The 25,350-nt window shown below is 55.7% G+C and overlaps 1 protein-coding gene across 5 annotated transcripts in view; it reads left to right on the top strand.

The window, feature by feature from the left end:
* RGS3 (regulator of G protein signaling 3) overlaps positions 1 to 16,210 on the top strand; it is a 46,708-nt gene extending 30,498 nt beyond the window's left edge. For 3 of the 5 annotated variants that reach the window (XM_034793382.1, XM_034793381.1, XM_034793383.1), the window contains 5 exons: positions 6,284 to 6,357; positions 11,574 to 11,675; positions 12,817 to 12,878; positions 14,118 to 14,284; positions 14,992 to 16,210. In XM_034793382.1, coding sequence (XP_034649273.1) covers positions 6,284 to 6,357; positions 11,574 to 11,675; positions 12,817 to 12,878; positions 14,118 to 14,284; positions 14,992 to 15,177 — 591 coding nt within the window. In that variant the 3' untranslated portion in view covers positions 15,178 to 16,210. The other 2 variants (XM_034793385.1, XM_034793384.1) reach the window with 2 other exon arrangements.
* The last annotated feature ends 9,140 nt before the right edge of the window (positions 16,211 to 25,350 follow it).

Below are 25,350 nucleotides of genomic sequence, written 5' to 3'. Positions count from 1 at the left end.
AATTATAATACTACCAAGAACAGGAAATGCCTCTTGGACTGCACTACCCAGAATCCTCCATAGTGGGAGGGGGGGTGTCTCTGTCTGCACATTGCTACCAGAAACCTCAAGGTGTTTTCTTCCTAAACTCCCAAAGTTCCCTGTCTGCACAGTGTGCACAGGTCCCTTTTAACCCTTTTGTGTCTGGTCCCCAGAGCTCTCTTGCTCCCCTGCCTGCCTGGTGCTGGGATTCAGAGGGGGTGGGTGGGAGCTGTGAGACGTTTGGGGCTGAGATTAGGATGCTGTCTGCCTTTTGTCTGCATGCGGAAGTGGAGGCTTTCCCGACAATGGAAGGAAACGTTCCCAGGGCTGCAAGTCGCCCAGATTGCAGTCACTCGCCAGGGCTGTGTTATTGGAGGGCTGCATTGTTCGGGGCTGATAAGCTCCGGAAGCACAAGCTTAGAATGGAAGGAAGTCCCGGGGCTGCTGGGCTGGGGAGCATGTTCCCACGGTAGGGCCAGGGTGCCGGGAATCCTGGAAAGCGTGCGCTAGTCCTGCGTGGTGCTGCGGCTCAGCTGGGGGAACTGGCTCAGCCAGCCCTGAGGGGGCAGCCTACACGGCACGGCCCTCCTACCCAAGCCATCCTGTCTGTCAGTGCGGACGCGGGCGTGGGTGAGATTTGCAGTTTGCTGCAGTCAGTGCTGGCGCTGTGGGCACAGAAGGGCAGGAGACGGACAGCCTGCTCTCTGGGCATTGCCCTCCCTCTAGCCCTAAGGCCACATTTCCCCAGGTGGTGAGTGCTGCTGGGGCTGCATTTGTGGGCGCCCAGGCCGAGGCAGTTGGGTCCTGGAGGAGGAGGAGGTGCGGGGGCATCCGCAAAGCGAGCCGCCAGAACCAGGGGCAGATCTATTCACGTGGCCAGGAGGAGCTGTATCCTGCTCAGAGCCTGAGACAACTGGCAGGGCTCAGTGGGCCAGATGCAGGGCGGCAGGGTTGCCAACCCTCCAGGATTGCCCTGGAGTCTCCCAGAATCAGCATCGATCTCTTGGTGACTATTGAAAGCAATCTGGGAGACTTTAATAGGATATTTTAAGATAATGAAATTACAACATGTTGTGGAGAAAATCTCCCGGAATAGCTTCACTCAGAGTTGGCAACCCTACGCAGGGGTCCACTGGGGGAGGCCGGCTCCCTGTCCCGCCTCTTCTGCCCACAGCCCCACCCAGGCCCCGCCCTCTCCCCCACTTGGTCCCCCTGCCGCCACTTGCCCAGTCCCTCCTCTCCTCCTCCTCCCCCTGCAAGCTCCTCCCACCCGCCATGTCCCTCCACCCCCACAGGGTGGGGGAAGTGAGGAGGGATGCAGTGGGTGGGTGGGGGGTCTTGCAGGGTCGAGGGGGTGAGGAGAGACGTGGTGGGTAGGGGGGTCTCGCGGGGACGGGGTGGAGGGGAGGAGGGACCCGGTGAGTGGCGGGGACCTCCGGCGTGGGGGGTGGAGTGGAGGAGATGAGGGATAGCGGGCGGTGGGGGCCTCGGGGAAGGGGTGGAGCAGGGATGGGAAGAGGCGGAGCGCAGGCCAGGCATACAGCAGTGGAGCCTTAGCCTCCCCTGGCCTGTTATACCCACCACCCACACGCAGGGACGCTGCTCTGAAGCTGCTCCAGGATTTCTAGGAAATGCCAGGCCAGGTGCCCCCGATTCAGCATTCACCGGGCGGGGAAGGGCTGAACTGCCCCTTGGGAGCATGGGCTTCCCTGTGGCTTTCCTGGGTCTACATCGTGAGACCATCCCCGATGTGCCCACAGCTGTGGCCAGGATCAGGCCCTGGTTCCCAGACTGCCCTTTGGGAAGAGGAGCCACGTGGCCCTCCCTGTAGCATGGATTAAGAGCTGCTTCCCAGCAGGGCATGTGAATTCCTAGATTTTCAAGGGCAGAACTGTGCTGTCATCCTTGAATTCGTTATCAATGTGGCCTGGGGTTACCCAGGCCAGCCCCCTCGCGCTGTTAAATATTGGCACGTTAGCTTTGCCTGTCCTCTGGGACTTGCCCCGTGTTCCAAGATGTATTAAAAGTCACCTCCAGCGATTGGCAGCCAGCTGTTGGCGGGTCCTGCTTAGGCCACGCTGTGGTTCTGATGGCTGGAGCACGGCCAGGCCTCAGGGCTGCTACACTCCATCCCCTGCCCCCCTCTGGGGTCACACGCCGGCCGAACGGGATGGCTACACATTGGTGCTCTGCGCCAAGCTGATGTGCTGAGGGGAGAAAGGCAAAGCCAGCTCCCTGGGAAAGCCCAGCTGATCCTCAGAGAGATCTCCCAGGACTTCCAGGACCCTGAATGACAGGAGCTCCCGCAGAGGCTGCTGACCCTCCGCAGCGTGTGGAGGCTGGGGAGGGCTGGGACTTGCCCTAGGGCTGGCTTGGCTGACACCTCCAAGCTCTGCTAGCAGCTGGACCTGCCTCTCCGGCCTCCTCACCTGATGCAGCTGCAGGCTCCTCATCTGTGCCCCTGCCTCAAGATGGGCTGCTGCTAACCAGGCTTTGCATGGGAAGAGCTAAGTAAGCAGGACCTGGCCTGGGGCTCCATGGATTTCACTGGGGAGGTGCCCGCCGCAATGAGGAACCAGGCCACAGAGCCCCCACCCTGAGCAGCGTGCGCTTGGCAGCGGATGTGGCCGTGACTCTCTCCCTGCCCCAGTGGTGAGCGGGATGGTGTGCATTTCCCAGAGCTGGTTTTCTCGGGCAGGAGTTCGTTTTCTTAGCTAGCGCTTTGCAAGGCCCTCCCAGCCATGCAGAAATAGCCGAGCTGGACAGGGTGCAGTGGTGAGTTCTCCAGGGTGCCTGGTTTGAAATAGCAGGATTTCTACAATTGGATCCCTTAGACTAGTGCCTGCGCAGCTGGGACCCCTCATGTACCAGGCCCCAGTCCCGCTCCTGTTGTCAGCAGGAGTTTTACCACTGACTCCAAGGGGAGCAGGATTGGGCCTCAGTGTGCTTATTCCAAGGCTAATTTAAATATATGCAGGTTCCAGAGGCTGCTGCTCTTGTCTTTACCTCAAGGAGAGGGAAGTGGGTGAGTGGGCTGCTGACACGTCTGGGCTTTTGCTAGCTTGGCTGCGTCTGCACAGACAAGGATGGACCGAGTGCAAGTTCTGCTTCTGCCGTCTCCTTAACACCGTGTAACTGCGGCTGTCACACAGGGCTGGACGGCAGGGCAGCATGCTGGACCTAGGTTCACTGGAACTTTGGGGCCCCGTTACCCCACCCTGTGGCCATCCTTAACGCAAGCCCAGTCCTCTACTTTGCCATGACTGTTCGGTCGTTCTGACTGGGGTGAATCTGCCTGGCTGGCCTGTGCGAGGCTTTGCAATGCAGCATCTCCTTGGAAAGCTTCGGGGAATGCATCCTTTAGTTACGGGACCTTTGCTCTCCCTGTCCCCCGGTATTCGGATAAGATCAACACACACGGGACCTACAGCTGTGCTCATCATGGCTCCCAATGCTGAAGGGCTAGTCTGGCTGTATGTGATGAAGCTTCTCAGGGGTTAGATACACCTGGCACAATACTGATACAACGTCCTCCCAGGCCTGCAAGAAAGGCTGTCTCCATGTATCGCTCCAGGGACGGAACAACTCCAATATCTTGTTCATGCAGCAGCCTACCTGGTATCATCAGAAGCCCCCGGAGCTTCTAGGTGTGCTGTGATCTTTGCAGCAGGTTCTTGCGGGGAGGAGACAGTGGTCCCTGGTGAGAGAGCAGTGTGGTGTGGAAAAGCAACAGACGGGGTGAAGGGCTGAGCTCCCACCCAGCCCACAGGAGGTGCTTGGCTGTTCCCAGGAGCTGTGTTTCAGTGGCTGTGAATTCACCCCTTACGGCAGAGCTGGGTTCGAAAATCTCAGCTTCATGACCTGAACGTACCCCTGAGTCTGCAGACAGCCTGTAACCCCAGCTCTGATAGCTGTCTCCTGCCCCATAGTGTCAATTGGAGTTAACCAGACCTAATGGTGACTGTTTAAATGTCAGCATTAACTGCTTCACCGCTGATCATTTTAGCAGCAACATCCAGCTAGCATGCTTCTCCCCGGTCTCCCCGGCTGCCTTCTCACAGCCGTCCGAACTTCGCTACAATCCCTGTGCTGGCTCCTCGGGGCACAGCAGCCACCTCAGCCTCTCCGCAGAGCGCTGGGAGCTGGCAGCACGGCCGGGTCTGGCCCGCTAACGGGTCTGTGCTGGAGGTAGGGAAGGACTGACAGTGACGGTGCCTGCTGGGTCATTTGCTCACTTCCACCTGCTACTCACCTTCCTTCCAGCGGCAGGGCCTGCCCCGGGGCCAGAGGACTGAGAGGCCTGGCACTTCCCTTTGGGCCGGGGGAGCTGTTCCAACCTCTGAGGCCTCTCACCTCAGCCCCCCGGTGAACTTCCTGTGCTGGGAGGTGTGCGTGAGAGATCTTGGGTCTGGCCTGCACCCTGACTGGGGCCCCTACGAGCTGGGGGAGGGTCAGCAGACCTGTTGGGGTGTGGGGAGGAAGAGGCCTGTGGCATGGGGAGGTGTCGGGAAGCTTGTTGTAGTGGTGAGGTTGTGGTGCGGGGATGGTTGTTGGGGTGTGTGTGGCAGAGGCTTGTTGTGTGGGGGATTTCATTTGGTGGGGGTCAGAGGCCTGTTATAGTACGGGGGTGGGGCAGAGGCCTGTTGTGGTGCGGGGGTGGGGCAGAGGTAGGGTTACCATACGCCCGGGTTTCCCCGGACATGTCCGGCTTTTGGGTCTTTAAATAGCCGTCCGGGGGGAATTTGTAAAAAGCTAAAAATGTCCGGGATTTCCCCCCGGACGGCTATTTAAAGACCCAAAAGCGGCCACCCCTTCCCCAGCTTCCCCCTCACTGCTCTGCTGGGTCTGTTCAGCCCTCGGCACCACCGGGTCCTGCCCTGCCTCAAGCAACTCCCCCTACCGGCCTTGGGGGACTGGGGGAGCCGCAGGAAAGCCCCGCCTGGAGCTGGTGCAGGAGACGAGCGGGGCTCTCAGCCCAAGCTCCGGCATCAGCCTGCAGTGGGGAGCGGAGCCACCCCCTGCCGGCTCGGCTCAGCCCATTCCCGCTCTTAAAGGGATGTGGACCCGGGCTCGGCCTGGCCCAGGGCACGTGGGGGTGTCACCTCACCCCCCGCCTGGGGGGCCCAGCGACAGGGGTGCTCGGCACCATAGCTTCCCCCGCAACCCCCATAGTCAGCTTCTCTGCAGCTTACCTGCTGCCTGCCTGCCTGTTTCAGGCTTCCCGCGAACATTTGATTCGCGGGAAGCAGAGGAGGGGGAGGAGCAGGGGGTGGAGCGTTCAGGGGAGGGAGTGGAGTTGGGGCGGGGACTTTGGGGAAGGGGAGGAGTTGGGGCGGGGCTGGGGCCCCTTGGAGTGTCCTCTTTTTCCAGGTCTGCAATATGGTAATCCTAGGCAGAGGCCTGTTGTGGTGCAGGGGTGGGGCAGAGGTCTGTTGTGGTGGGGGGTGTCAGGAGGCCTGTNTGGTGCAGGGGTGGGGCAGAGGTCTGTTGTGGTGGGGGGTGTCAGGAGGCCTGTTGTGGGGCGGGGGTGGGGCAGGGGTCTGGGGGGGGGGGGGGGGTCAGGAGGCCTGTGGGGGGGGGGGGGGGCAGCGACCGGTGGGGCGGGGGGGAGTGGGGGACTCTCTGCTGTGTTGTCCCTCCAGTGGCTGGCAGGGGCTGCGGCCATTCTTTGCTGCATGGTTGCCCCCCCCAGACCAATCAGGGGGGCAGAGGGGCTGGTATCCCCAGCCCTGCACCACCTCCACCCTCTGGGCGCTCCCTGCCAGCCAGCGTCGCTCAAGGGCAGCCCCTTCCCAGCATGGTGGAGAGGCCTGTGGCGCTGAGTAGGGATGAAGCTGGCTGGACCTGGGCCAGGCCTGACCCTGAGAGCGTGACCAGATGAGCTGCGCGCTGTGCTTTGTGCCACCCCGGAGGATGCTGGAGCTGGTGGGGACCCTCTCACTGTGCCTGGGACAGCCGTTGCCCCAGGCCACCTGCACTGTGTGTTTGACCTGCGCCCCAGTCCGAGGAGCTGGCCCTTGGCTCAACAGTCTTTGGGGCGGGCCGGGGATCTGCACAGAACTCATGCTTGCCTCCCCATGCTCACAATGTCTCTGCTGGCAAAGGCTCCTTCCCCCTGCCTGGCTAGAGGAGCCTCCAGCCCCTGGACCACAGGCCCCAAAAGCCTTGCCAGTGGGAGCGGGAGGCACGCGGTGCCCCTTGGGGGCGCAGGGCACACACTGGCACCATGATGTAGACAGTGTTTTTGTATTTCCCCCTGCAGCTCAGCGGAACAGACAACGAGTGCAGCTGTGAGGATGGGGACGAGGCCTCCTGCAAGAAAAGGAGCAAAAACTTGTAAGTGGCACACGAAGTCAGGGTCAGAGCGTTGTCCCACCTGTGCTGCGTGGGTGGCTGCACTGCCCCCAGGATGCCACTCAGGTCTTACGCTGTGATCTGTCTGTGTTTGAAATAATGAGACTGTGCTCTGTCTGGGCTGGGGCACTGGTGGGCCGGACAGAGCTCTGCGGCTGTATGACCATCGCTTCCTTGCCCTCAGTAACACGGTGGGAAGGGAGTGGTTGGGACAGAACGCAGTAAGATCTCCCTTTAGATTCGTAGCTAAAGGCTGACTATCCTTGAAGGAAACTGGACCTCCCCCAAGGAGTGTGTGGGAGTGCGTACTGGAGGCAGTGTGCAGGGCCGGTAGCAAACAGCTAGGGTAGGGATGGGAGATGTTAGGGGCTCGTTTCTTTCTTGATGGGTTTCTTATAGGCCCTCTTGCTGCTGGGGCCCGTGGAACACAGGATTCCCTGGGCGGCAGGGAAGTAGAGGTCAGAAAAAGGACATTTAGAGTGAGTGAAACTTGAGCTGGGGCCTCCTTCCTGCTGGCCCCATGCAGGGAGAGGACAAGGAAGCTTGCAGCTGCTGCTGTTAATATCCCAGGGAGGACCCAGGCCTGTAAGAACTGCTAAGGACTCCCAGCAATGAATGCAGAAGAATGAGGCAGGCCAGCGAGGGAAGCTAACCAGGCTGGTCTAGAGCTGAAACCCAAACCCGTCCCCTCCCCCCACCCACACACCTACCTTTTCAGGTTTGCAGCCATGCTGCAAGCCGAGCTGTAAGTGTTACACGTCACACAAGTGTGACCCTTGCACAGAAACATTGGTTGCGGCTCTAGTTCTTACATGTGCAGACAGTGCCGTGGGAAAAGAAGCCTAGGATGCACTTATGATCATCACCGTTACAGGTTTGTTTTGGGAAAACTGCCTTGCATTTGAAAAGCAAAGGTGTGACCAGATGCACACTATAACAGGCCTGGCAAATGGGCTCTGTCCTCCTTAACCATCACTTGGGGAAGCCACAGAAACCTGGGGGGTGAGGGGGGAGGTATTAGTGCCACGTGTGGTGTGGATGGAAAGCTACCGTGTAAACAGCCACAGGTGGGGAAGTTATCTGCCTGGTTACCGGATGTGTGACTGACGCAGCCATAAGGGGTCACTTCAGTGGGCAGTGCTCTTATCCCAGGGGTGCCCATCTCTTCGCAGGGCCCCCGGAGGTAGGGAAGCATCAACAGCCACCGGACACTCCTTCCTCCCCTGCAGGCTTCCACCATGGGGACTTGGCTAGTTGTTATTGTGCGGTGTGGTTTAAATGTAGCAGTATGTGGGAGTGCCACTAGGGGGCAATGTTGCCACGTGGGGTGGGGAAGCAGGCACTGCAGTGGAAGGGTTCAGGTTTTTGCATTTTTGATTATTTCCTCCTGACAGTTGAATTTAAAGCCAGTCCTTCACAATCCGCTTTTCATGCTCCCCGCTCTGCGGGCAGAGCAACAGGACCTTGCCCCACCGCTTTGCACGGGCTGGGAGAGGCCAGCTCAGATGAGTGCGGCTGGGAAGGAAGACGAGGATTCAGACTAGTGAAGCTTCCCATTTTAGACGAGTCTCAAGGGCAGCTGCAGAGCCGGGCCTCTGTTCCTCACCTTGGGACAGCGGCAGATTCACTGTGGAGCGTCTCAGCGCTGTGCTGCCCTGCTATTGGTTGACTAGCTCGTTTGCAGTCAGTCCACGTGGAGTATTTCTGGTGCCGGCCGCTGAGAGCTGGCACTCTGCTCTCTTCCCCAGCCCAGGGCACACCTCTAGCCATTGCTCGCCCACAGACGCCTCCCAATGTACCACACCATGGTGGACTTTTCAGAAAAGTACCTGGAAAGGTAGGATTTCTTCCCCAGTTGTGGGTGGTGGCCCAGAGCCCAGGAGGGCAGAGGAATTGACGTGATGCTGTTTGCTGTGGTCTTTGTGTGTGTGCGGGTGCTGGAGGTGGCATTGCAGCAGTGCCAGGCAGGCTGGCATGCAGTGGGTGGCTGCACTGCACGGGCACTGAGAGATGGGGTGTAGGGCTGCTGTGAGGAGCTGAGAGATGCCCAGGCAATGAGAATCTCTGACCCTCTCTCTTTTTCTTCAATGAATGGTAGAACTTCACTTTCAGACTTGCGAGACTGTCCTAAACCAGAATATCCGGGGCATGACTGCTTCTAGGTCCTTGTGGTTTTGAAAAGAGTTGCTAGCCCCAAAATCAAAGAGAAAAGAGTTTTCTTACAAGCTGTCACTTTTGCTGCTATGTTCCATAAGGCGAATAATCCACTGGGGACCCGGCAGCTCAGTTCTGTGGATTTCTCCAGCTGATGCAGCCTTGGTGATGGTGAGGGCTGTTTCTGTTGTGTGTCTGCAGTTATGTGCAAGGAAAACAAAGGACAGTTGTCTCTTGCAGTTAGTAAATGTGGAATCTCATCAGGTGTTGTTTCTTTGCATGTGCTCGATAGAAAAGTCACCTGGAGCTGTCTCGAACTGCTTAGTCTCAGGCAGGAGAATACAGAGCCGTTTATAGACAGAGATTTGCACTATGCTGATATGTAGGTATTTGTGCATGGTTATGTTCACATGCTCTCTGTATGTGTGCTTGTAAATACCAGAGTGCTTGTAACCTTCTCAAGAACACTGCCAATGCAAACGGCAGGGGATGATTTTGCAGAGGAATAACCACTGAGTTACTAAGTTAAGAACATGGCTACAATTGTGGGTTTGAGATGTGTAGGGTTGTGTGGCTCTCTCTTGGAAAATGGCACTCAGGCATTAGCATTCCTGGGAGTGCTGTAATAGGAGACAGATGGCATTTGAGGGCTAGATTCCTTGTTTAGACCCTGTTTTCCCACGTTGCTTTCTGACTGATACTTGGCAAGCGCCCGAGTCACTGCCCAGCCTTGGCCACTGCGAGCTCCATTCAGCAAGGCGCTGAGCACTCTAACCTCTATCCTGCAAAGTATTTAAACACGCGCCTAACTTTAGGTGTCTGACGAGGCCCTTTGAAGTTAATGGACATCACAGGAGCTTAAAGCCAAGTATGTACATACGTGTTTGGCTGATTGGGGCCCGAGTGCGCAGCTCCCTGTAGGGCTGAGCGCTAAGCCACCTGTCATTCAGACAAGAGACCCATTTTCCAGGAGAGTCTCTTCTCTGAGCCCCTGTCCTGGGCTGGAGAGCCTGTGGATTGGGTGGTGGCCAGGTCCCCACCAGGCTATTCTGAGCCATGGTCCCCTGAGCATTGGATTCTCTCTGCCATTGCCTAGCCACTCTCCGCAGTGACTGGGCAGATGTGCTGCTGCTTAGTGGCTACTGTCCTGTGCTGACCCACTGGGGACTCCCCAAGCTGCCATCTGCACAGCTAGACGCCTGCACCATAGTCAGGGCTTGGGAGACTCTGTGAAGAGGGATTGTGTCTAGGACAGCTCAGGAAATACAGTGCCGATGGGCGCTGTGCAGAGCCCTTGGACAGAACACACAGCCCTGGCTCCGGCTGCTCGGTTACTTGCCTTTTGTTATCTTCATGGGACAAAGACCTAGCTTGTGCCTTGTCCTGAGGGCAGGCAGGTGGCAGAGAGATGGGTGGGGAAAGTGTCACAAGGGCCTGGATCTCCTCCACTGGCAGGGACGGCCTTTGCTTCGGTGCAACAATCCCCTCCCTGAGCCACCCTGCAAATCAGACCCACACCCTGGGCCGCGCAGTGTGCCACATGACTGGGCCGTGCTGGTGCAGGGCCTGGAGATCACCCCCCACCCTGGGCTAGTGCTTCCCACTCCATGCCCTCCCCAGCATGGCTGCATGGGCCTGTCCGCTTTAACCGGACAGCCCAGCAGTAGTTAGCTAAAGCCTGTTCAACTCAAGGCGGCCTTGGCCTTAGTTTAGAAACTACCAATCAGTGGTTTGTATAAATGGCTGCCGAAGTCCTCTCTGGCCTTCCCAGGGCAGAGTGTATGTAAACCCCTGTGGCCCATGCACAGCTCTGGGGCTTTCCCTGTCTCTCTCCCGTGGGGAGGTTGCACAGAATCAGAGACTCTCAGGGTTGGAAGAGACCTCAAAGCAGGACCAACCCCAAATAGATCACATTGCACATGGAGTGAACAGCTGGGAGGGTTAGCTGTTTTCCCTAGCCAAGTCCAGCAGTTCTCCACCGACTCCCCATGTCCCTCCCTGTGATCTACCCAGCACCACGGTGAGCCAAGCCCCTGGCTGCCCTGAGGACTTGTGTAACTCAGGCAAGTCGATGTCTGAGTAAGGGCAACAAGCTGAGGCCCTTTCACACAGATCTTGGCTGCCCCAAAGCCCTTGTGGTGCTCTTGCTGGAGGCTAATGCCACATCTGCATGGCTGTCTCTGCCTGTTCTGGGTGAGGGCCCTGTGCTTTGCCAGCCCTCTGGTGCCCCGGCATTCCTGAGGATGCCTGCACTCTATAAATAGCTCCTCGTAAATCCCTGCCTGCCTTTCCCCGCTCTTGCAAAGCCCCACTGTCCTACCGCAGGGCTGCCTTTCCCACCTTCCTTTGGTTGCCACAGCAACCGGCTGCGGAGTCGTCAGGAACAGCTGCAGCCCCTGTGCCGGGCTGTGCGCAGCTGGCGCTGACACCGCCCTGACTCAGTCACTCCGCGGAGCGCTCCCCGCTCCTCCGGCCTGGTCCCTCCCACTTCCTGGCTCGCTGGCCCCGGGCGAGAGCGCAGCGCAGAGCTCTTGCAGCCTCTGGCCAGGCCGGTCGCTCGCCGACCTGCTGCCAGCCGGGGAGCTGCACTCCAGGCTCGGGGTCCCTCCGTGGGCTCGCTGCCTGGAGAGGGGGCACTGCCCGAGGCAGGGCTGACTGGCAGCCATGCCCTTCCTCCGAGACCTCTCCAAGCCCCAGCCCCTGGAATTCCACTCGGACATGCTGCTGGGCATGCCCCGGCCACGCAGCGGGAACCTGCCGCGCCGGCACACCATGAAGGAGTAGGTGTTGGTGTGCGCTGGGACATGCAAGGGAGGGCTGCACCTGGTTAGGCTGGCCCCCGGCTGCTCCGTCTCTCCTGCTCCGGGCCGTGCGGGAAGCTCTCGCACTGTGCCCTAAACTTGCTCAAGTCCTTGAGCAGTCAGCCACCCTCTGGCAGCAGGCTCCAGAAACAACTGCCTTGAGTGAGAACATGGGGCCGCTGCTCTGGGTCCCTGTCCCCAGCCCTCACCACCCTGGGCACTAAAACCTGCTCTTCTCTCTAGGGCCAAAGACATGAAGAACCGACTGGGGATATTTCGACGGCGAAACGAGTCTCCAGGAGCCAACCCCATCAGCAAGCTGGACAAAGCAATGAAATCCCTCAAGTAGGTACTGGTGGTGGGAGGCACCGGGCTGCCAGAGCTGCTCTGCTGGGCCCTCTCTGAGTGAGGGTGTGTGTGTGTGTGTGTGTGCGTGCCTGCACGCAGCACTGTGACACCTCCACACCACAGGGGGGTTAGAATACAGGCTGCCATGGGAGCAGCCGCACTGACCGGGTGTCCCCAGGACACCCAGCACCCAGCCAGGAGGGCAGGAACAGCCCCACTGCCCCAAGTCCCAGGCCATAGCCTGACCTAGAGGGATGGATTTTAAACTTTTGTGCTCTGAGTGGGTGCCAGCTGCTGTCCCCCGCCCATGGCAGCAGGGGGCAGGCTGCCTTGGCTAGCCAGAAGGTCTAGATGTTAAGGCCCCAGTGGACAAGTCTGACCCTCCGGTCTGACCTCCTGCCTCACAGAGGCCGGAGAACCTCCCCCAGTGCGTCCTGCTCCAAGCCCCATGACCTGTGGCTGAGCTACCACGCAGCTTCCGAAAGGCACCGGGCTCAGCTGAAAGCTCCAGCACAGCTGCCCCGCATGGATTATTGCCCACCCGTCAGCTAGGGCATTACGCAGATCTGTGAGCCGGGAGGGACAGGTGCCCCCTGCACAGCGCCCCCTGGGTAGCCCCTCGGAGAACAACTCCCTCTCCTGCCCCGCTCACTCATGGCAGGGCTCCCCAGGAGATGCTGTCTGTGCTCAAAGCCCTGGCTCTGGAGGGCTGGCCCCTGCTATCCCGGGCTCAGTGCAGAGGGACTGGGAGCTGGTCCAGCGGTAGCTAACACCAGGAACTGAGCTCCCTCCTGAGCCCAGTCTGGGGCACCAGCACATGCTCAGACACGCAGGAGGACCCAACTAGCCAGCAGAGCACTACTTGTGTCTGATTCTCTCCTGCCCCACCCTGGGCTGGCAGAGCACCTTGCCAGAGCCCATTGTCTGAGCCTGAGACAGGGTGGAGAGAGGCTGCTTAGCTCTCCCCTGCTCAGAGCGACTGCCTGGCTGGGGGGTGCCGATGCTGAGTCTCTGCATGCTGGGGAGGGGGTGGTGATGTCTGGGGGTCAGTGCAGCTGCTGCTGTTCAGCCAACGCGGGCAGCCCAGGAGCCAAGAGCACGACTTTGCCTTGCCAACGAACGGCCCCTTCCATTGCAGGCCGACCCCGGAGGAAGCTCTCAAGTGGGGGGAATCTCTCGAGAAACTGCTGCTGCACAAATGTAAGTGTTTGCTCCCTCCCCCCCGGGTTCGGGGGGTGACGTGCTAGCCCTGAGCTCTCCGCTGGCAGAGCAAGATTGCGATTCCCTCTGGGGGCTCCCATGCCAAGTGCTCCGCGTGGGGCTGAGGCACTCCCCTTCCCTCTGGTCCCTGTGGGGCTGGGGAGCAGGCCAGGCCCTGGAGGGCACTGTGTTCTCGAGGGACAGCACTTCAATTCCAGCCAAATGAGCCGAGTAGTTACTTGATTCTTCCTCTTTGGAGAAATGGCAGTGCTAGAAATTCCACCTCCTCCCTTCCCGGGCCGGTCGGACTGTCCCAGTGCAGAAGCTAGGCTGGGGGAGACGGGTGTTACTGGATAGTTTGGGAGTGACATGGTCTGTGGGTCCTGTGATCTGTGCCCAGCTCTGTCCCTCTCCACTCTGTGTCTCAGGTTCCCCTCCGGAACGGGAGACAGGGATATCTCTCCATCTCCTGTCGGAGTTGGGAGGGGAGGTCAGTAAGGTGTGAAAAGCACTTTGAGAAGCTTGGATGGAAGGTGCTCTAGGAATGCAAACTTCTGCCATTTCCTGTCCTAAAATGGTGTCACGGCCACATAACGGTCCCTGCATTCCACCCCAGAGGTGGCTGCATTTCCACATACACACACCTGCAGACACTGCACCGTCCCACAGTGCTGGGGTGGGCCCTCCCAGCTGAAGGCACTGTCTGATGGAAAGAGGTCCCCCCCCCGACCCCGGGCTCAGAGGAGATGCTTGTTGCTGTGATACTGGCTGAGAGCTGGCCATTCAGCGTGGCCCAGCTCCTTGTTGACATGGAGCGGATCAGGCCGATGCCCAGACCAGTCTGCGGTTCTCCACACTGAGATGAGGCGCTTGCCTCAGTGCACTAGTGAGGGCACCGTGCAGGGACACTCCGTGAGCTTCTCACATCAGAGCAGCTGCAGCCGCAGCCTTCCTGTCCCTGGCAGGACTTTGCGGGGGGGCAGGAGACATTACAACTGACCCCCAGCCCTTCCCCAGCTCTCCGGCTGCGATAGCATTTCCAGCTCCGAGTGTAGACATGAGGTGGAGGGACTGGAATGGAGGATGTCTCCCCAGGCATCTGTTTCCCTCAGGGCAGAGGGAAGAGTTTGCCAGGAGGGGGTGTCAGTGGGATCCCAGGGGGGCTGTGCTTTCTGAGGGTGCCTGGCACAGGCTGGCTGCTGGGTCCTGGCAGTAGAGCCGTGTCTCTGCTCCCCACAGATGGGCTGGCTGCCTTCCGGGCTTTCCTGCGGACAGAGTTCAGCGAGGAGAACCTGGAGTTCTGGCTTGCGTGCGAGGAGTACAAGAAGATCAAATCCCAGTCCAAGATGATATCCAAGGCCAAGAAGATCTTTGCTGAGTACATTGCTATCCAGTCCTGCAAAGAGGTAACGGGGCATGCCGCACAGCCTGCTGCACCTGGCGAGGGGCGGTTCCCAGCTCTCTCTTCTGCACAGCATGTTGCTCGGGGTCCTGGTGCATGGGGGGCCCATGATGCCAGCTGTCAGAAGGGCAGAGAGCACAGGAGACCATGCAGTCGGGGGGGACTGTGTGCTGGGGGATGGAGAGGCGCCAGTTGGTGCCTGCTCTGGAGATAATGGCCAGGGCCCCTTGGCAGGCGTGAGGCCCTGGGGGTAGGAAATGGGCATTTGTACAGTTTGAGGCTGGCGGCTGGCTTCAGGGTGGGCTCGAATTCCAGGGAGCCTCAGTTTGCCAATAGACGCCCACACTGGCTAGAGGGTAGCATCCAAAAACATTCATGGCCTGATGTCAGTGTTGGAGTCAGCTCTGGGGGGGCCTGGCCTATTAGCATCACCTTGTCACCCTGTAAAGTGCTGCTGGTGGCTGGGAGGTGCCCTAATGACACCCATTAAATGATCCCTCCATGGCTCCCGTTTCGGAGAGATCCAATGCCTGGTTTGTGCCTGGTCTCCCCCGCTGAAGCCCTTCCCAAGTGGGTGATGGTGCCCTTTGGAACGGCGCTTGAGTGATGCGTAGGCCAGGCTGGAAAGGCTCCCCATTGAGAGCCAGGTGTCTGCTGTGCATGGCTAGATGGGGACGCAGCTGACGGGGACTGTCCCTTGTCCCTCTGCAGGTGAACCTGGACTCCTACACACGGGAGCACACCAAAGAGAACCTGCAGACCATTACCCGGAGCTGCTTCGACCTCGCTCAGAAACGGATCTATGGGCTCATGGAGAAGGACTCTTACCCCCGCTTCCTCCGCTCGGAGTTGTATTTAGACATAATTAACCAGAAGAAATCCAGCCCCCCACTGTAGATCCCAAGAACTCTGTCTGGGGCAGACTGGGAGCTGTATGTTTACATGAATTCTACTGGGGCGGTCTCCCCTGAGCAGCCTGCCTTTCTGCTGGGATTCACACCCATGGAAGCCATAGCTCTGTAGCCAACGGACGCGTGGACAGGCCAAGGCAGCGAGCTAGAGGCCAAGGGGGCTGGAGAGCCGAGCAGTCTGGTACTGTTCCACTGTACCGTTCCTCAGGATCTTGCCATCTCACCGGTACGACGCCCTTTGCCGTGGCTCGGGGGGAGCTCCCACGAGACTACTGTGAAGCACTGGCCTGAGCTTTGTCTTTTGTTCTGGGGGGTAATAAGTCGGTGGGCAGTGAGGCTTTGGGGCGAGGGGGAACCGGCTTCTTGCCTCAACAAGAGACACTGAACTGGACCAAACCCCTTTCCGTGGCGTTGCTGTGCTCCCTTGGCCCTGCAGAACTCGCACTTGGCCCTGATCACGGGCCAGAACGGCACTTCCTTTGTCTGTCTGTGACCATGCACCCCTCGAGCAGCAAGAGCCAGTTCCTCCCCCATGCCCCCCACACGCCTCTCGGTTTATTTATTGACCTCCTGTAGCGGACGCATTGCTGTGTAATAGGAACTCCTTGCATCCTTTCCTTTGTTCATTTACAAGTGCAATATTTCTGCGCGGCTTGGAGTCCCGCAGTGGAATGGACGGCCATCTCTTCTAAGAGTGTGTACAACGTTTTCGAACTTGGTGGGTTTTATTTGACAAACTCTGTGCTCCTAGCAGCAGGCCGCTGGGAGAGCCTGGGTGTATATATAGTTCCGTGACAACGGAGAGTTTGATTGTGTAGATAAACAGCTGTGTGAATCAGACACTCTCACTGCTCTGGATGACGATGTCGTGGTCTGGGAAATGTGGCTTAGTGCCGGATCTGACGGAGCTGGACAGGATGTCTTGCGTCTAAGTGCCCAGTTTACAACGCAAAGCATCTCTGCAGCTAACAAAAACATGTTGAGGTCATGGTTATAGTGTAAATAAAAGGAGAATATAATTTCTTGTACCTGCCTTTTCTTCATGGGTTGTTTCTTTAAACAGCTGGCCACTGTAATATGAACTGGGACCACAAACCCAGGTGAGCCTGCTCTCTTTGCCCAAACAATGGCTCCAAAGCCAGCAGGGCTGAGTTTCCTCAAGCGTGAAGTTCCTCCAGGAAGGACTCGTGTTTCCACCCAAAGAAAAGTCAGCAAAAAATCTTGTTCCATAAGACTGAGCATCTTTTCCATAGGTGTGAAAAATTAGTTCACACTGCAGGCTGATTCCAATCCACTTCTGCTTGGGCGTGGCTTAAATGGACCAATCGACCACTGCTTGGGTGTGGCCTAAATGGACCAATCGACCACTGCTTGGGTGTGGCCTAAAGGGCCTAACCTGGTTCCAGATTTAGCTCTTGTAAAAGACAAGCTTTTCCTTCCAACCCCCAGGAGCAGTAGGGCCATTTCCATGATTTTTTTTTAAAAGCCAAACTACTCCCCTGCAGTGTTTGTAACCCGAACATTGCAGCACAGGGCCAGGACCTGAGACCCAGGAAGTGGAAACGACCAGTCACCCAAGGGGATTAGAGTGTTTTCATTATCCAGTGAAAAACCCAATGTGAACCAGCAGCACCAGCAGTGAGTAAATGCAGCTGGTTTGAAGCCTCGCTCTGCTGTTCGGAAGGATTACTCTGAGCATCGCAAAGAGCATTTGTGTTTGAAAGTTCGATTTTTAACTGCAGTTTTCCTTTGATCTGGGCTGGTCCATTATATTCCTTGCCTCTGATGGTCTTATTAAAACTGAGATCTCTACAGATCACTCCATCGCTTGGAGTCTTTCATTCAATTTAATTCGACACGTCTCTGTCTAATAGCTCTGCCAGAAGGTCTGGGCTCAAGGCAGGAATCGCTTGGTGGAATTCTCTAGCCTGTGCTGTGCAGGAGGCCAGACTGGATGATCTAATGGTCCCTTCTGGCCTTAACACCTAGAAATCTATTACAAATGATCCAGCTTTACAGACGGGCTCTGTTACAATCCCTCACCTGTCTGGGCCTCTTACACTGACCATGCTGTTAAACCGGCGTCTGATTTCATTCAGTGACACCCAATTTTACCTTCCAGTCACGTTCAGCTTTACCTAGTGCCTGTGTTCTGGGCAGTACCAGTTCACTTTACAGGCCCCCCGCTCCTTTCCTGATCAATCCTGTGTATGTCAGGGGTGCCTAAGGGCCAGCCGAAATGGGCCCCATTGTGCTCGGCGCTGCACAAACACAGATCGCAGACGGTCTCTGCCCCGAAGAGCTGACAAGCTAAACAGCCCAGCCTGCCATAGCGCCGGTGTGGAAGGGGTAGAGCATACCAGCAGAGTGACCCATGGCATGGCAGTGCCATGTGTTGTGGGGCGTGGGGTTGTTAGGAGGGACGAGCAGAAGGCAAACGGGTGAGAGGGACAGGATGGGGAGGAGAGGGGTCAGTGTGGAGTGACGGGGAGGGAAGGGTCAGGGGAGGGTTGGCGCAAACAACCCGTCACGGTTATGACTGCTGGGCCCTGCTCTGGAGTCCCTGGCTGGCTCCTCTCTGGGTGGCTGGGGGGAGGGGAGGCACTGCCTGGGTCCTCGTTTCCCCGGAGGGAGGTCCTGGGGAGTGGCCCCCCAACCGGGCCACATTTTTCTTGCCCTCCCCTCGCCCCCCCAGTCTTTTAGCCGGGAGTTGATTTGCTGCCAATGACCATTATGACACTGCTGACCTGGGGACAACAAAGTGATCCAACTACTCCATGAACACCTCGCCTTGGGGAGGGACCAGGCCTGACTGGTTAGTGCCTACCGTGTGCTGCCGACTGGAGGCTGACCTCCACGGCTCCTGACCAGTGACCAAACCAAGCATGGGCCCGGCACCCTGCCTGGTGGACCTGCTTGCTCCAGGGCATTGATCAGTGGGAACCAGCGAAGGGAAGAGGCCATTTTCCCCCCAGTGCTGTCACCTGCCCCTTGCCCAGCCTACAATCCCAGCCCTGCCCGGGCCTTTCCAGCTGTCACAGCCAGGCTTTGCCGAGCAGGGCCCAGACTTCCCAGGTGCTCAGGGCACCCGCCCTGGCTCGTTGCTGGCCAGGCAGTGCTCTGACCTCAGCAGCCCTCCAGCACCAGCCACACGCTGTCTCTGGGCCCTGTCCCAATGGCGCTGCCCGTGCTGCTGTGCGGCTGGCGCAGCGAGGGGAGCCATGAGCTCCAGCAGACTGGCCCCATCAGCCGCCTCCCATGTGCAGGGAGCAGCCCTGGCGGGCACCGAGACCCTGTCTATACTGTAGCAGCCCAGCAATGGTGCTCGAGCTTTGCCGTGTCGTCCCGTGACGGTCGGGTTCCCCGTCGCCTCAGGCAATCCACCGCCCTGAGCGGCTGTGCCTAGGGCGATGGAACCATTTGGCCATAAACCTCGGGGGGGGCTCACCCCCCTGCCTGCTGTTGCTATGGCAACCTCGTGTTAAATTCTTGTCCGGTCCTTGGAGATTAAGGAGAACAATTTACCTCCCTCCTCCTTGTACTTGACCTTTATGTACTTGAAAATTGTCATCACGTCCCCTCTCAGTCTTCTCTTCTCCAGACCAGTCAAACCCATTTCTTTCAATGTTCCCTCACAGGCCAGGTTTTTCAGACCTTTAATCATTTTGTTGCTCTTCTCTGGACTTTCTCCACATCCTTATTGAAATGTGGCGCTCAGAACTGGACACAATACTCCAGTTGAGGCCTAATCAGCACAGAGCAGAAGCGTTCTCGTGTCTTGTTCACAACACTCCTGCTAATACAGCCCAGAATGATGTTCGCTTATTTTTTGCAACAGCGTTACACTGTTGACTCATATTTAGCTTGTGATCCACTATGACCCCCAGATCCCTTCCTAGGCAGTCATTTCCCAGTTTGTATGTGTGCAATTGATTGTTCCTTCCTAAGTGGAGTCCTTTGCATTTGTCCTTATTGAATTTCAGCCTGTTGACTTCAGACCATTTCTCCAATTTGTCAGATCATTTTGAATTATAATCCCATCCTCCAAAGCACTTGCAACCCCTCCCAGCCTGGTATCATCCACAAACTTTATAAGTGTACTCTCTATGCCAGGGGTCGGCAACCTTCTGCACGCGGCCCATCAGGGTAATCTGCTGGCAGGCCGCAAGACATTTTGTTTATGTTGACTGTTCGCTGGTATGGCCCCCAGCATCTCCCAGTGGCTGTGGTTCGCCGTTCCTGGCCATTGGGAGCTGCAGGAAGCGGTGGGCAGCAGGGATGTTCTGGCCATCACTTCCCGCAGCTCCCACTGGCCAGGAACCGCGAACTGAGGCCATTGGGAGCTGCGGGGGGGGGTGGGGGTGGGGGGTGGGACGTGCCTGCAGACAGTCAACATCAGCAAAATGTCTCGTGGCCCACTAGCGGATTACCCTGATGGGCCACGTGCCGAAGGTTTCCTGACCCCTCCCTCATTTTCACTGGCATTCACTATGTTAGACATCCAATTGCTACTAATCTTTTTGGTGAAAACCAAAACAAAAAAGTCATGTAGCACGTCTGCCATTTTCACATTTTCTGTAATTGTTTTCCACCCCACATTGAGTAATGGGCCCATGCCACCGTTTCTCAAATGCGGCCACCAGGGGTTTTCCCTGTGGTCATGACTGCTTTCTGGGCAGTGATGGGAGCGGGGGCGGCAAAACATGTCTCCAGAGACAGGTGGGGCACAACGCTGAAGGAGCAAGGTGAGTTCTCTACCTGCGGGGGGCACCAAGGGGCTTAGTGGGGTTCAGACTTCAGCTCTGGGGTGGTTGGGCAGCGGGGACTTAGAGAGTCTGGCTGCAGACTAAGGCTCCAGCCATGGGGCTTCAGACTCCAACCTCTGGCCATGCGGCACTGGGCTGTGATCTCTGGCTCTGGCGCTGACCATGTGTATACATGCAGATTTATTTGTTTTTCCTAAAGTTAATTAAGTATTTTAGGAAAAATTGTCAGAGTGGCTACCAGCAAGAGTTGGTACTCTAAGGCCACCAAAAAATGCGTCATGAGAACCTCTGGCCTGTGCTGTCCTTGATCTTCCTCTTACTTCTAATGTATTTGTAGAATGTTTTCTTGTTACCCGGCATGCCTCTAGCTCATTTAATCTCATTTTGTTCCTTGGCCTTTCTAATTTTGCCCGTATATACTTGTGTAAGTTTATATTCATCCTTTGTAATCTGGCCTAGTTTCCACTTTTGGTAAGACTCTTTTCTTCGTTGAGTGCTTGCTCATGTCGATGCCAGTCTAGGCGTGCGCGTGCCCACATGCACAGTTGTCAGAGACTTGCCTTAGCGGTATCCATAGGGTCATGTGGCGTCCCCTTGAGTGCTGTGCTGATGCACTGGTATATCAGGCGCCGCTGACCCCAAGCCCTCTCATTTCCTTCTTACCACCTGTGGTGGTTAGCCGGAGCACCTCGTCTTGCACTTCGTAAGAGTGATAGCGGTTCTTCATAGACCTTTGTTCTGCCTAATCTGTGCATAGTTACTAGTAGTTAGTTAGCTTGGTAGTGTTAAGTAGAGTACGTAGAGTCCCGTCTGGGACTTTGTCCCTGAGAGGGCATGCCCCGCTCTCCTGGCTTCAAGCCATGTGCATCATGCAGCAGGCCGATGCAATTAGTGATCCCCACAACAGCTGCCTGAAGTGTTTGGGGGAAGCCCATAGAAAGGACAAGTCTTGCATCGTCCTCGTACACAAAAGGAGAGGGATATCCACTTGAGGGCCCTCCTCATGGAGACTGCGCTTCGCCCTGCGTCAAAGCTCTCCGCAGCAGAACCCACGCCAAGTACTTTGGCTTCAGTGCGAAGCGCACCACCCGCACCGGGCTCCGCCCACACCGTTCCCCCTTGCCGGTGCCGAAAAAGAGCCAGAAGAAGAGGAGCCCCGTAGCGCTGAAGGGCCAGGGGGCTGTGGGCAAAGGACCTGTGTCAGGCCATGCACCCACCATGGGGCTTCATGGGGGTACTGCTAAGGTTGGACCCCCAGCCCGGCCCAGGATCCACCCCAGCAACCCTGGGAAGCGGCAAGGGTTCCCAGCCTCTCCCAGGGCCGTCAGTGCCTGAAGCCGTACTGGCAGCTAAAGAGCACAGCCGACTGGCTCCGCAGGCACCACGCCAGGTGGCTGACTTGGCTACAGCCCCAGCACCGAAGGGCAAGCCTACCAGAGTGCAGCCTTACAGGATGGCGGAGCACCCCTGGTCACCAGACCACAGGCGCTGGTCTCTGGCCCCACGACCTCAGACCCTGGCACTGCACCTTAGCTCTCCAGCTAGAAGGCCCAGATCCTCGACGCACTCCCCACCTACTAGGCATGGGACTCCGGAATCATAGGGTACATACGGCCCAATATGCTGTTGGCCTTCTTGGCACCAGGGGCACACTACTGACTCATATCCAGCTTCTTGTCCACTGTAATCCCCAGGTCCTTTTCTGCAGAACTGCTGCTTAGCCAGTCGGTCCCCAGCCTGGCAGTTTTCTTCTTTAAACGAAGCTGCAAATCTTATAGAATCACTTGACTCCAGGAGCTTCAAGAAATACATCAAACTGCCCCCCCTCCGCCCCGAGGCTTGTGATAAAATAGCAAAAGTTACCAACAATGGCCCAGCTAGTGCCCTGAGCTGCCAGATCAATCTTTGAAGTGTGTGCAAGAGAACTGTGGGGTTGTACTTCGAGGACGAGTTGCACTGTTGGAGCTGCAAGATTTGTATTTCCTGCTCCCTTTGATGGTGCAGAGTAACTTGCTGCAGGACGCAAGTGTTCTGAACCTTGCACAGGCAAAATGCAAGCACAAGTCTGGTGCTGATGCTATTGTTACAAGAACGTTTAAGGCTGAATGAAGTTTTGTTAGGGGTATACTAAGGGGTACAAAATCAACTGTAGAGCAGACTATTGTTATCGCTATTCCACGATCACTTAAAGAACTTGCAAGAAATTTGGCTTATTCTGTGTCCAGTTCCAAAGGGCCGCGCATAACAAGTGCCTCGCCCAGATTTACTGTCTGGGAAGCCCAGTCCCCAATACCACAGCTGCTGTGCCCTGGGCAGGGATCTGTTTGCTGCCCCCTCCCAGAGCACATTTTGGGAAGGGCTTGGAGGGGGAAATGGGAAGCTTTGAGTGGAATTTTCATTCTCAGCAGTAGCCTTTGCAGATGAAGGCCTGGCCGTTCTGGCAACTCTCATGATTTTACAACCAGTCTCATTTGGTGTTTTTCTGAAAGCCCCAGTCCCACCAGTCATGTTATTGTGTGAGAACTCCAGTGTTCAGAAATGAAAAGGAAGTCTCTCAACCTCGTGGTTGTGGGAAAAGCCTAAAAACCTTCAAGTAAAGGCTCAAATACCAGATGACAAATAAAAAGTATCTTAAATGTATTATAATGAGAATCTCAAGGTGTTTTTTTAAACCAGTTTCATGAGTTTCCGGGGGCCTGCCTGACTGCTGAGTTTTGAACGCTCGGGGCTGGGAACATTGGGTTTTCGTGCCCCTGTGAAAAAACGCCTGAAGCAGCAGCACTGCAGTCAGTGGCCAGGTTCTCAGCAGATACAAACCCGTGCATCGGGGAGCTCCGTTTAGCGGTGCTGATTTGCGGCAGCTGAGGAGCGGGGCACATTCAATTGCAACCTGGCTCCTGTGAGCCTGTTCAATTAGAGCAGAACCGGGAGAGTTACTTGGAGTCAGCAGGTTTTTTTGTATTTTGGAGCCTCTCGCAAACCAGAGATTCCTCCAGGATGAGAGACTCTCAAGGAGGCGAAGTTTGAGTTTTCCATGTGAACTCGCCAGCTGGCACTTTGGATTCACTTCAGTAAGATTTGGTCTTTTGAAAGCAGCGGGGTTAGCAGCTAAAACGAAATCCTCTGTTGGATTCAGTGAACTACTTCAGAGAACAAAGGGCAAATCTAAGGGCCAGTAACATCCTCCAAGAGGGGAGACAAATCCCCATTTGGCAGTGCAGGTTCCCCTTGCCTATCAGCTGGCCCGATCAGCCCATCAGGTATGTGACTAGTGCATACAAGGGCTAGGAGAAAGTTGCAAGCAGTACTGGGAAGGACAAACCGACTTTATGGAGGTATCAGGTATGCTTCCGTAATTAGGGTTGAGTCTCCACTTCCATTCTTTGTATATACATTTTATTAGTTCTGTTTTTAACTCCTTTAACTTTTGATTAAAGCCACCAAATTCCTGCACATCAGTACACTAGAAATAGGGTTGGAGTAGAATGTTTCTAGTGACTTTTTTTTTGAAAGTTTACAATTAAATTAATACCTTTTATCATCATCCAAACTCTCCTGTTTGGAAATGATTCCGTCTCCTTCTGCATAGGCCCACACATACTCTGCATAGGCAGCATGCCAGTCCTTCACATTCCACAAGTACACAGACATTTTCCCATGCTCAGACTTCAGCTAATTGTCTTAGACATTTGAAATATTACTGGAAAAATATTAATATTACTGGAAATATTACTGGATTCTTAGATCATAAAGCCAGAAGGAATCACTGCGAGCATCTAACCTGACCTCCTGCAGAACACGAGCCATAGGATGTCCCTGAATTAATTCCTGTTGGAACTAGAGCAGATCTTTGAGAAAAACATCCAATGTTGATTTCAAAACGGCCAGTGATAGAGAACCCTTGGTAAATTGTTCCAGTGGCTAATTCCCCTCCCTGTTAAAAATGTCCATCTGATGTCTAGTCCACATTTGCCTAGTTTCAACTTCCAGATCGTGTTAGACCTTGATCTGTTAGGCTGAAGAGGCCATTCTCGAATTTCTGTTCCCCATACAGGTACTTACAGACTGTGATCAGCTCACCTTTTAACCTTCTCTTTGTTAAGTTACATAGATTGAACAAATTGGAAAACATGCCTTATAGTGACAGACTCAATCCTTTAATCATTCTTGTCTCTGACCCCTCTCCAATGTATCACCATCCTTCTGGAACTGTAGACCCCAGAATGGACACAAGATTCCAGCCCCAGTCACACTAGTGCCATCTGTGAGGTGATACAACCATCCTACTCAATGTATCCCTGGATCTATAGATGATGGAGGCCCTTGGCAGCTCTCAGAGTTTGCTCCCACCTCTTTCTGTCAAGGGCATATTTTCCCCATTGATGGTAATTCACATTAAGAGCTCTTAGGTATTGCTGAGTAGCATTCCTCCATCTTCTCCTGGGTCAGCCATACGGTCGGCCACCACAAGCATGTCTTCCTTAGCTCAGCTGGTCATCCTAACCACATGTCCTGCCTGCTGAAGTCACTGGGATTTCACTGTATTTACTATACTCCATAGTTCTCCATGGTCCCACTGCACTTCCCTCTTAGATCTTCTTCTCCACAGATTGTTCTCCCTTACTGGCCCCCAAATTTGTCTCAACACTTTGGAGTCTGGTGGCACCTTAAAGACTAACAGATTTATTTGGGCATAAGCTTTCGTGAGTAAAAACCTCACTTCTTCGGATGCATCCGAAGAAGTGAGGTTTTTACTCACGAAAGCTTGTGCCCAAATAAATCTGTTAGTCTTTAAGGTGCCACCAGACTCCTTGTTGTTTTTGTAGATACAGACTAACACGGCTACCCCCTTATACTTCTCAACACTTTATTTTCGAAGGAATTCAGAGTCTTTTTTTCCTTTGTAGTAAGTGCCCATATAAAACAATCGTTCTTATAATGGTCTTATCTGTGTGAAGCTTGGTCTTTCTTAGTAATTGTTTGGAGCTAAAAATTCTCTACAGAGAAAAGTAACAGACATCCCCGCTCTGTAACTGGGTGCTAATTGCCTCTCTCAACAAACTGTTGTTGGTAATTAATGCTCCTAGGTATTTATACTGTCTAATTTGTAGATATCTACAGTCACCAACTGCTCAATAAACTTGTCCAAGACCTTCCCATCTTCTTACAACCACAGAATTGGTTTTATCTTCATTGCTCTGACTCCCATTTTTCCTTCAGGTCTCCAGTCAGCCTTTGTAACATATTCCCCGTCTCTCCTCCAATAGCTAGGTGATCAGCATAGCCAAAGATTTGGTTTGGGCCATTTCAATTCACCCATCCTGATTGTGACAATGACTGTATCACTTTTTCCACAGCCTAATGGAAGAGTACTGAGGACAGGGCCTTTTCCT

Source organism: Trachemys scripta, chromosome 17 (assembly GCF_013100865.1).
Source record: "Trachemys scripta elegans isolate TJP31775 chromosome 17, CAS_Tse_1.0, whole genome shotgun sequence".
In the NCBI taxonomy this organism is placed as follows: domain Eukaryota; kingdom Metazoa; phylum Chordata; order Testudines; family Emydidae; genus Trachemys; species Trachemys scripta.
This window is presented reverse-complemented; position numbering and strand designations above follow the sequence as displayed.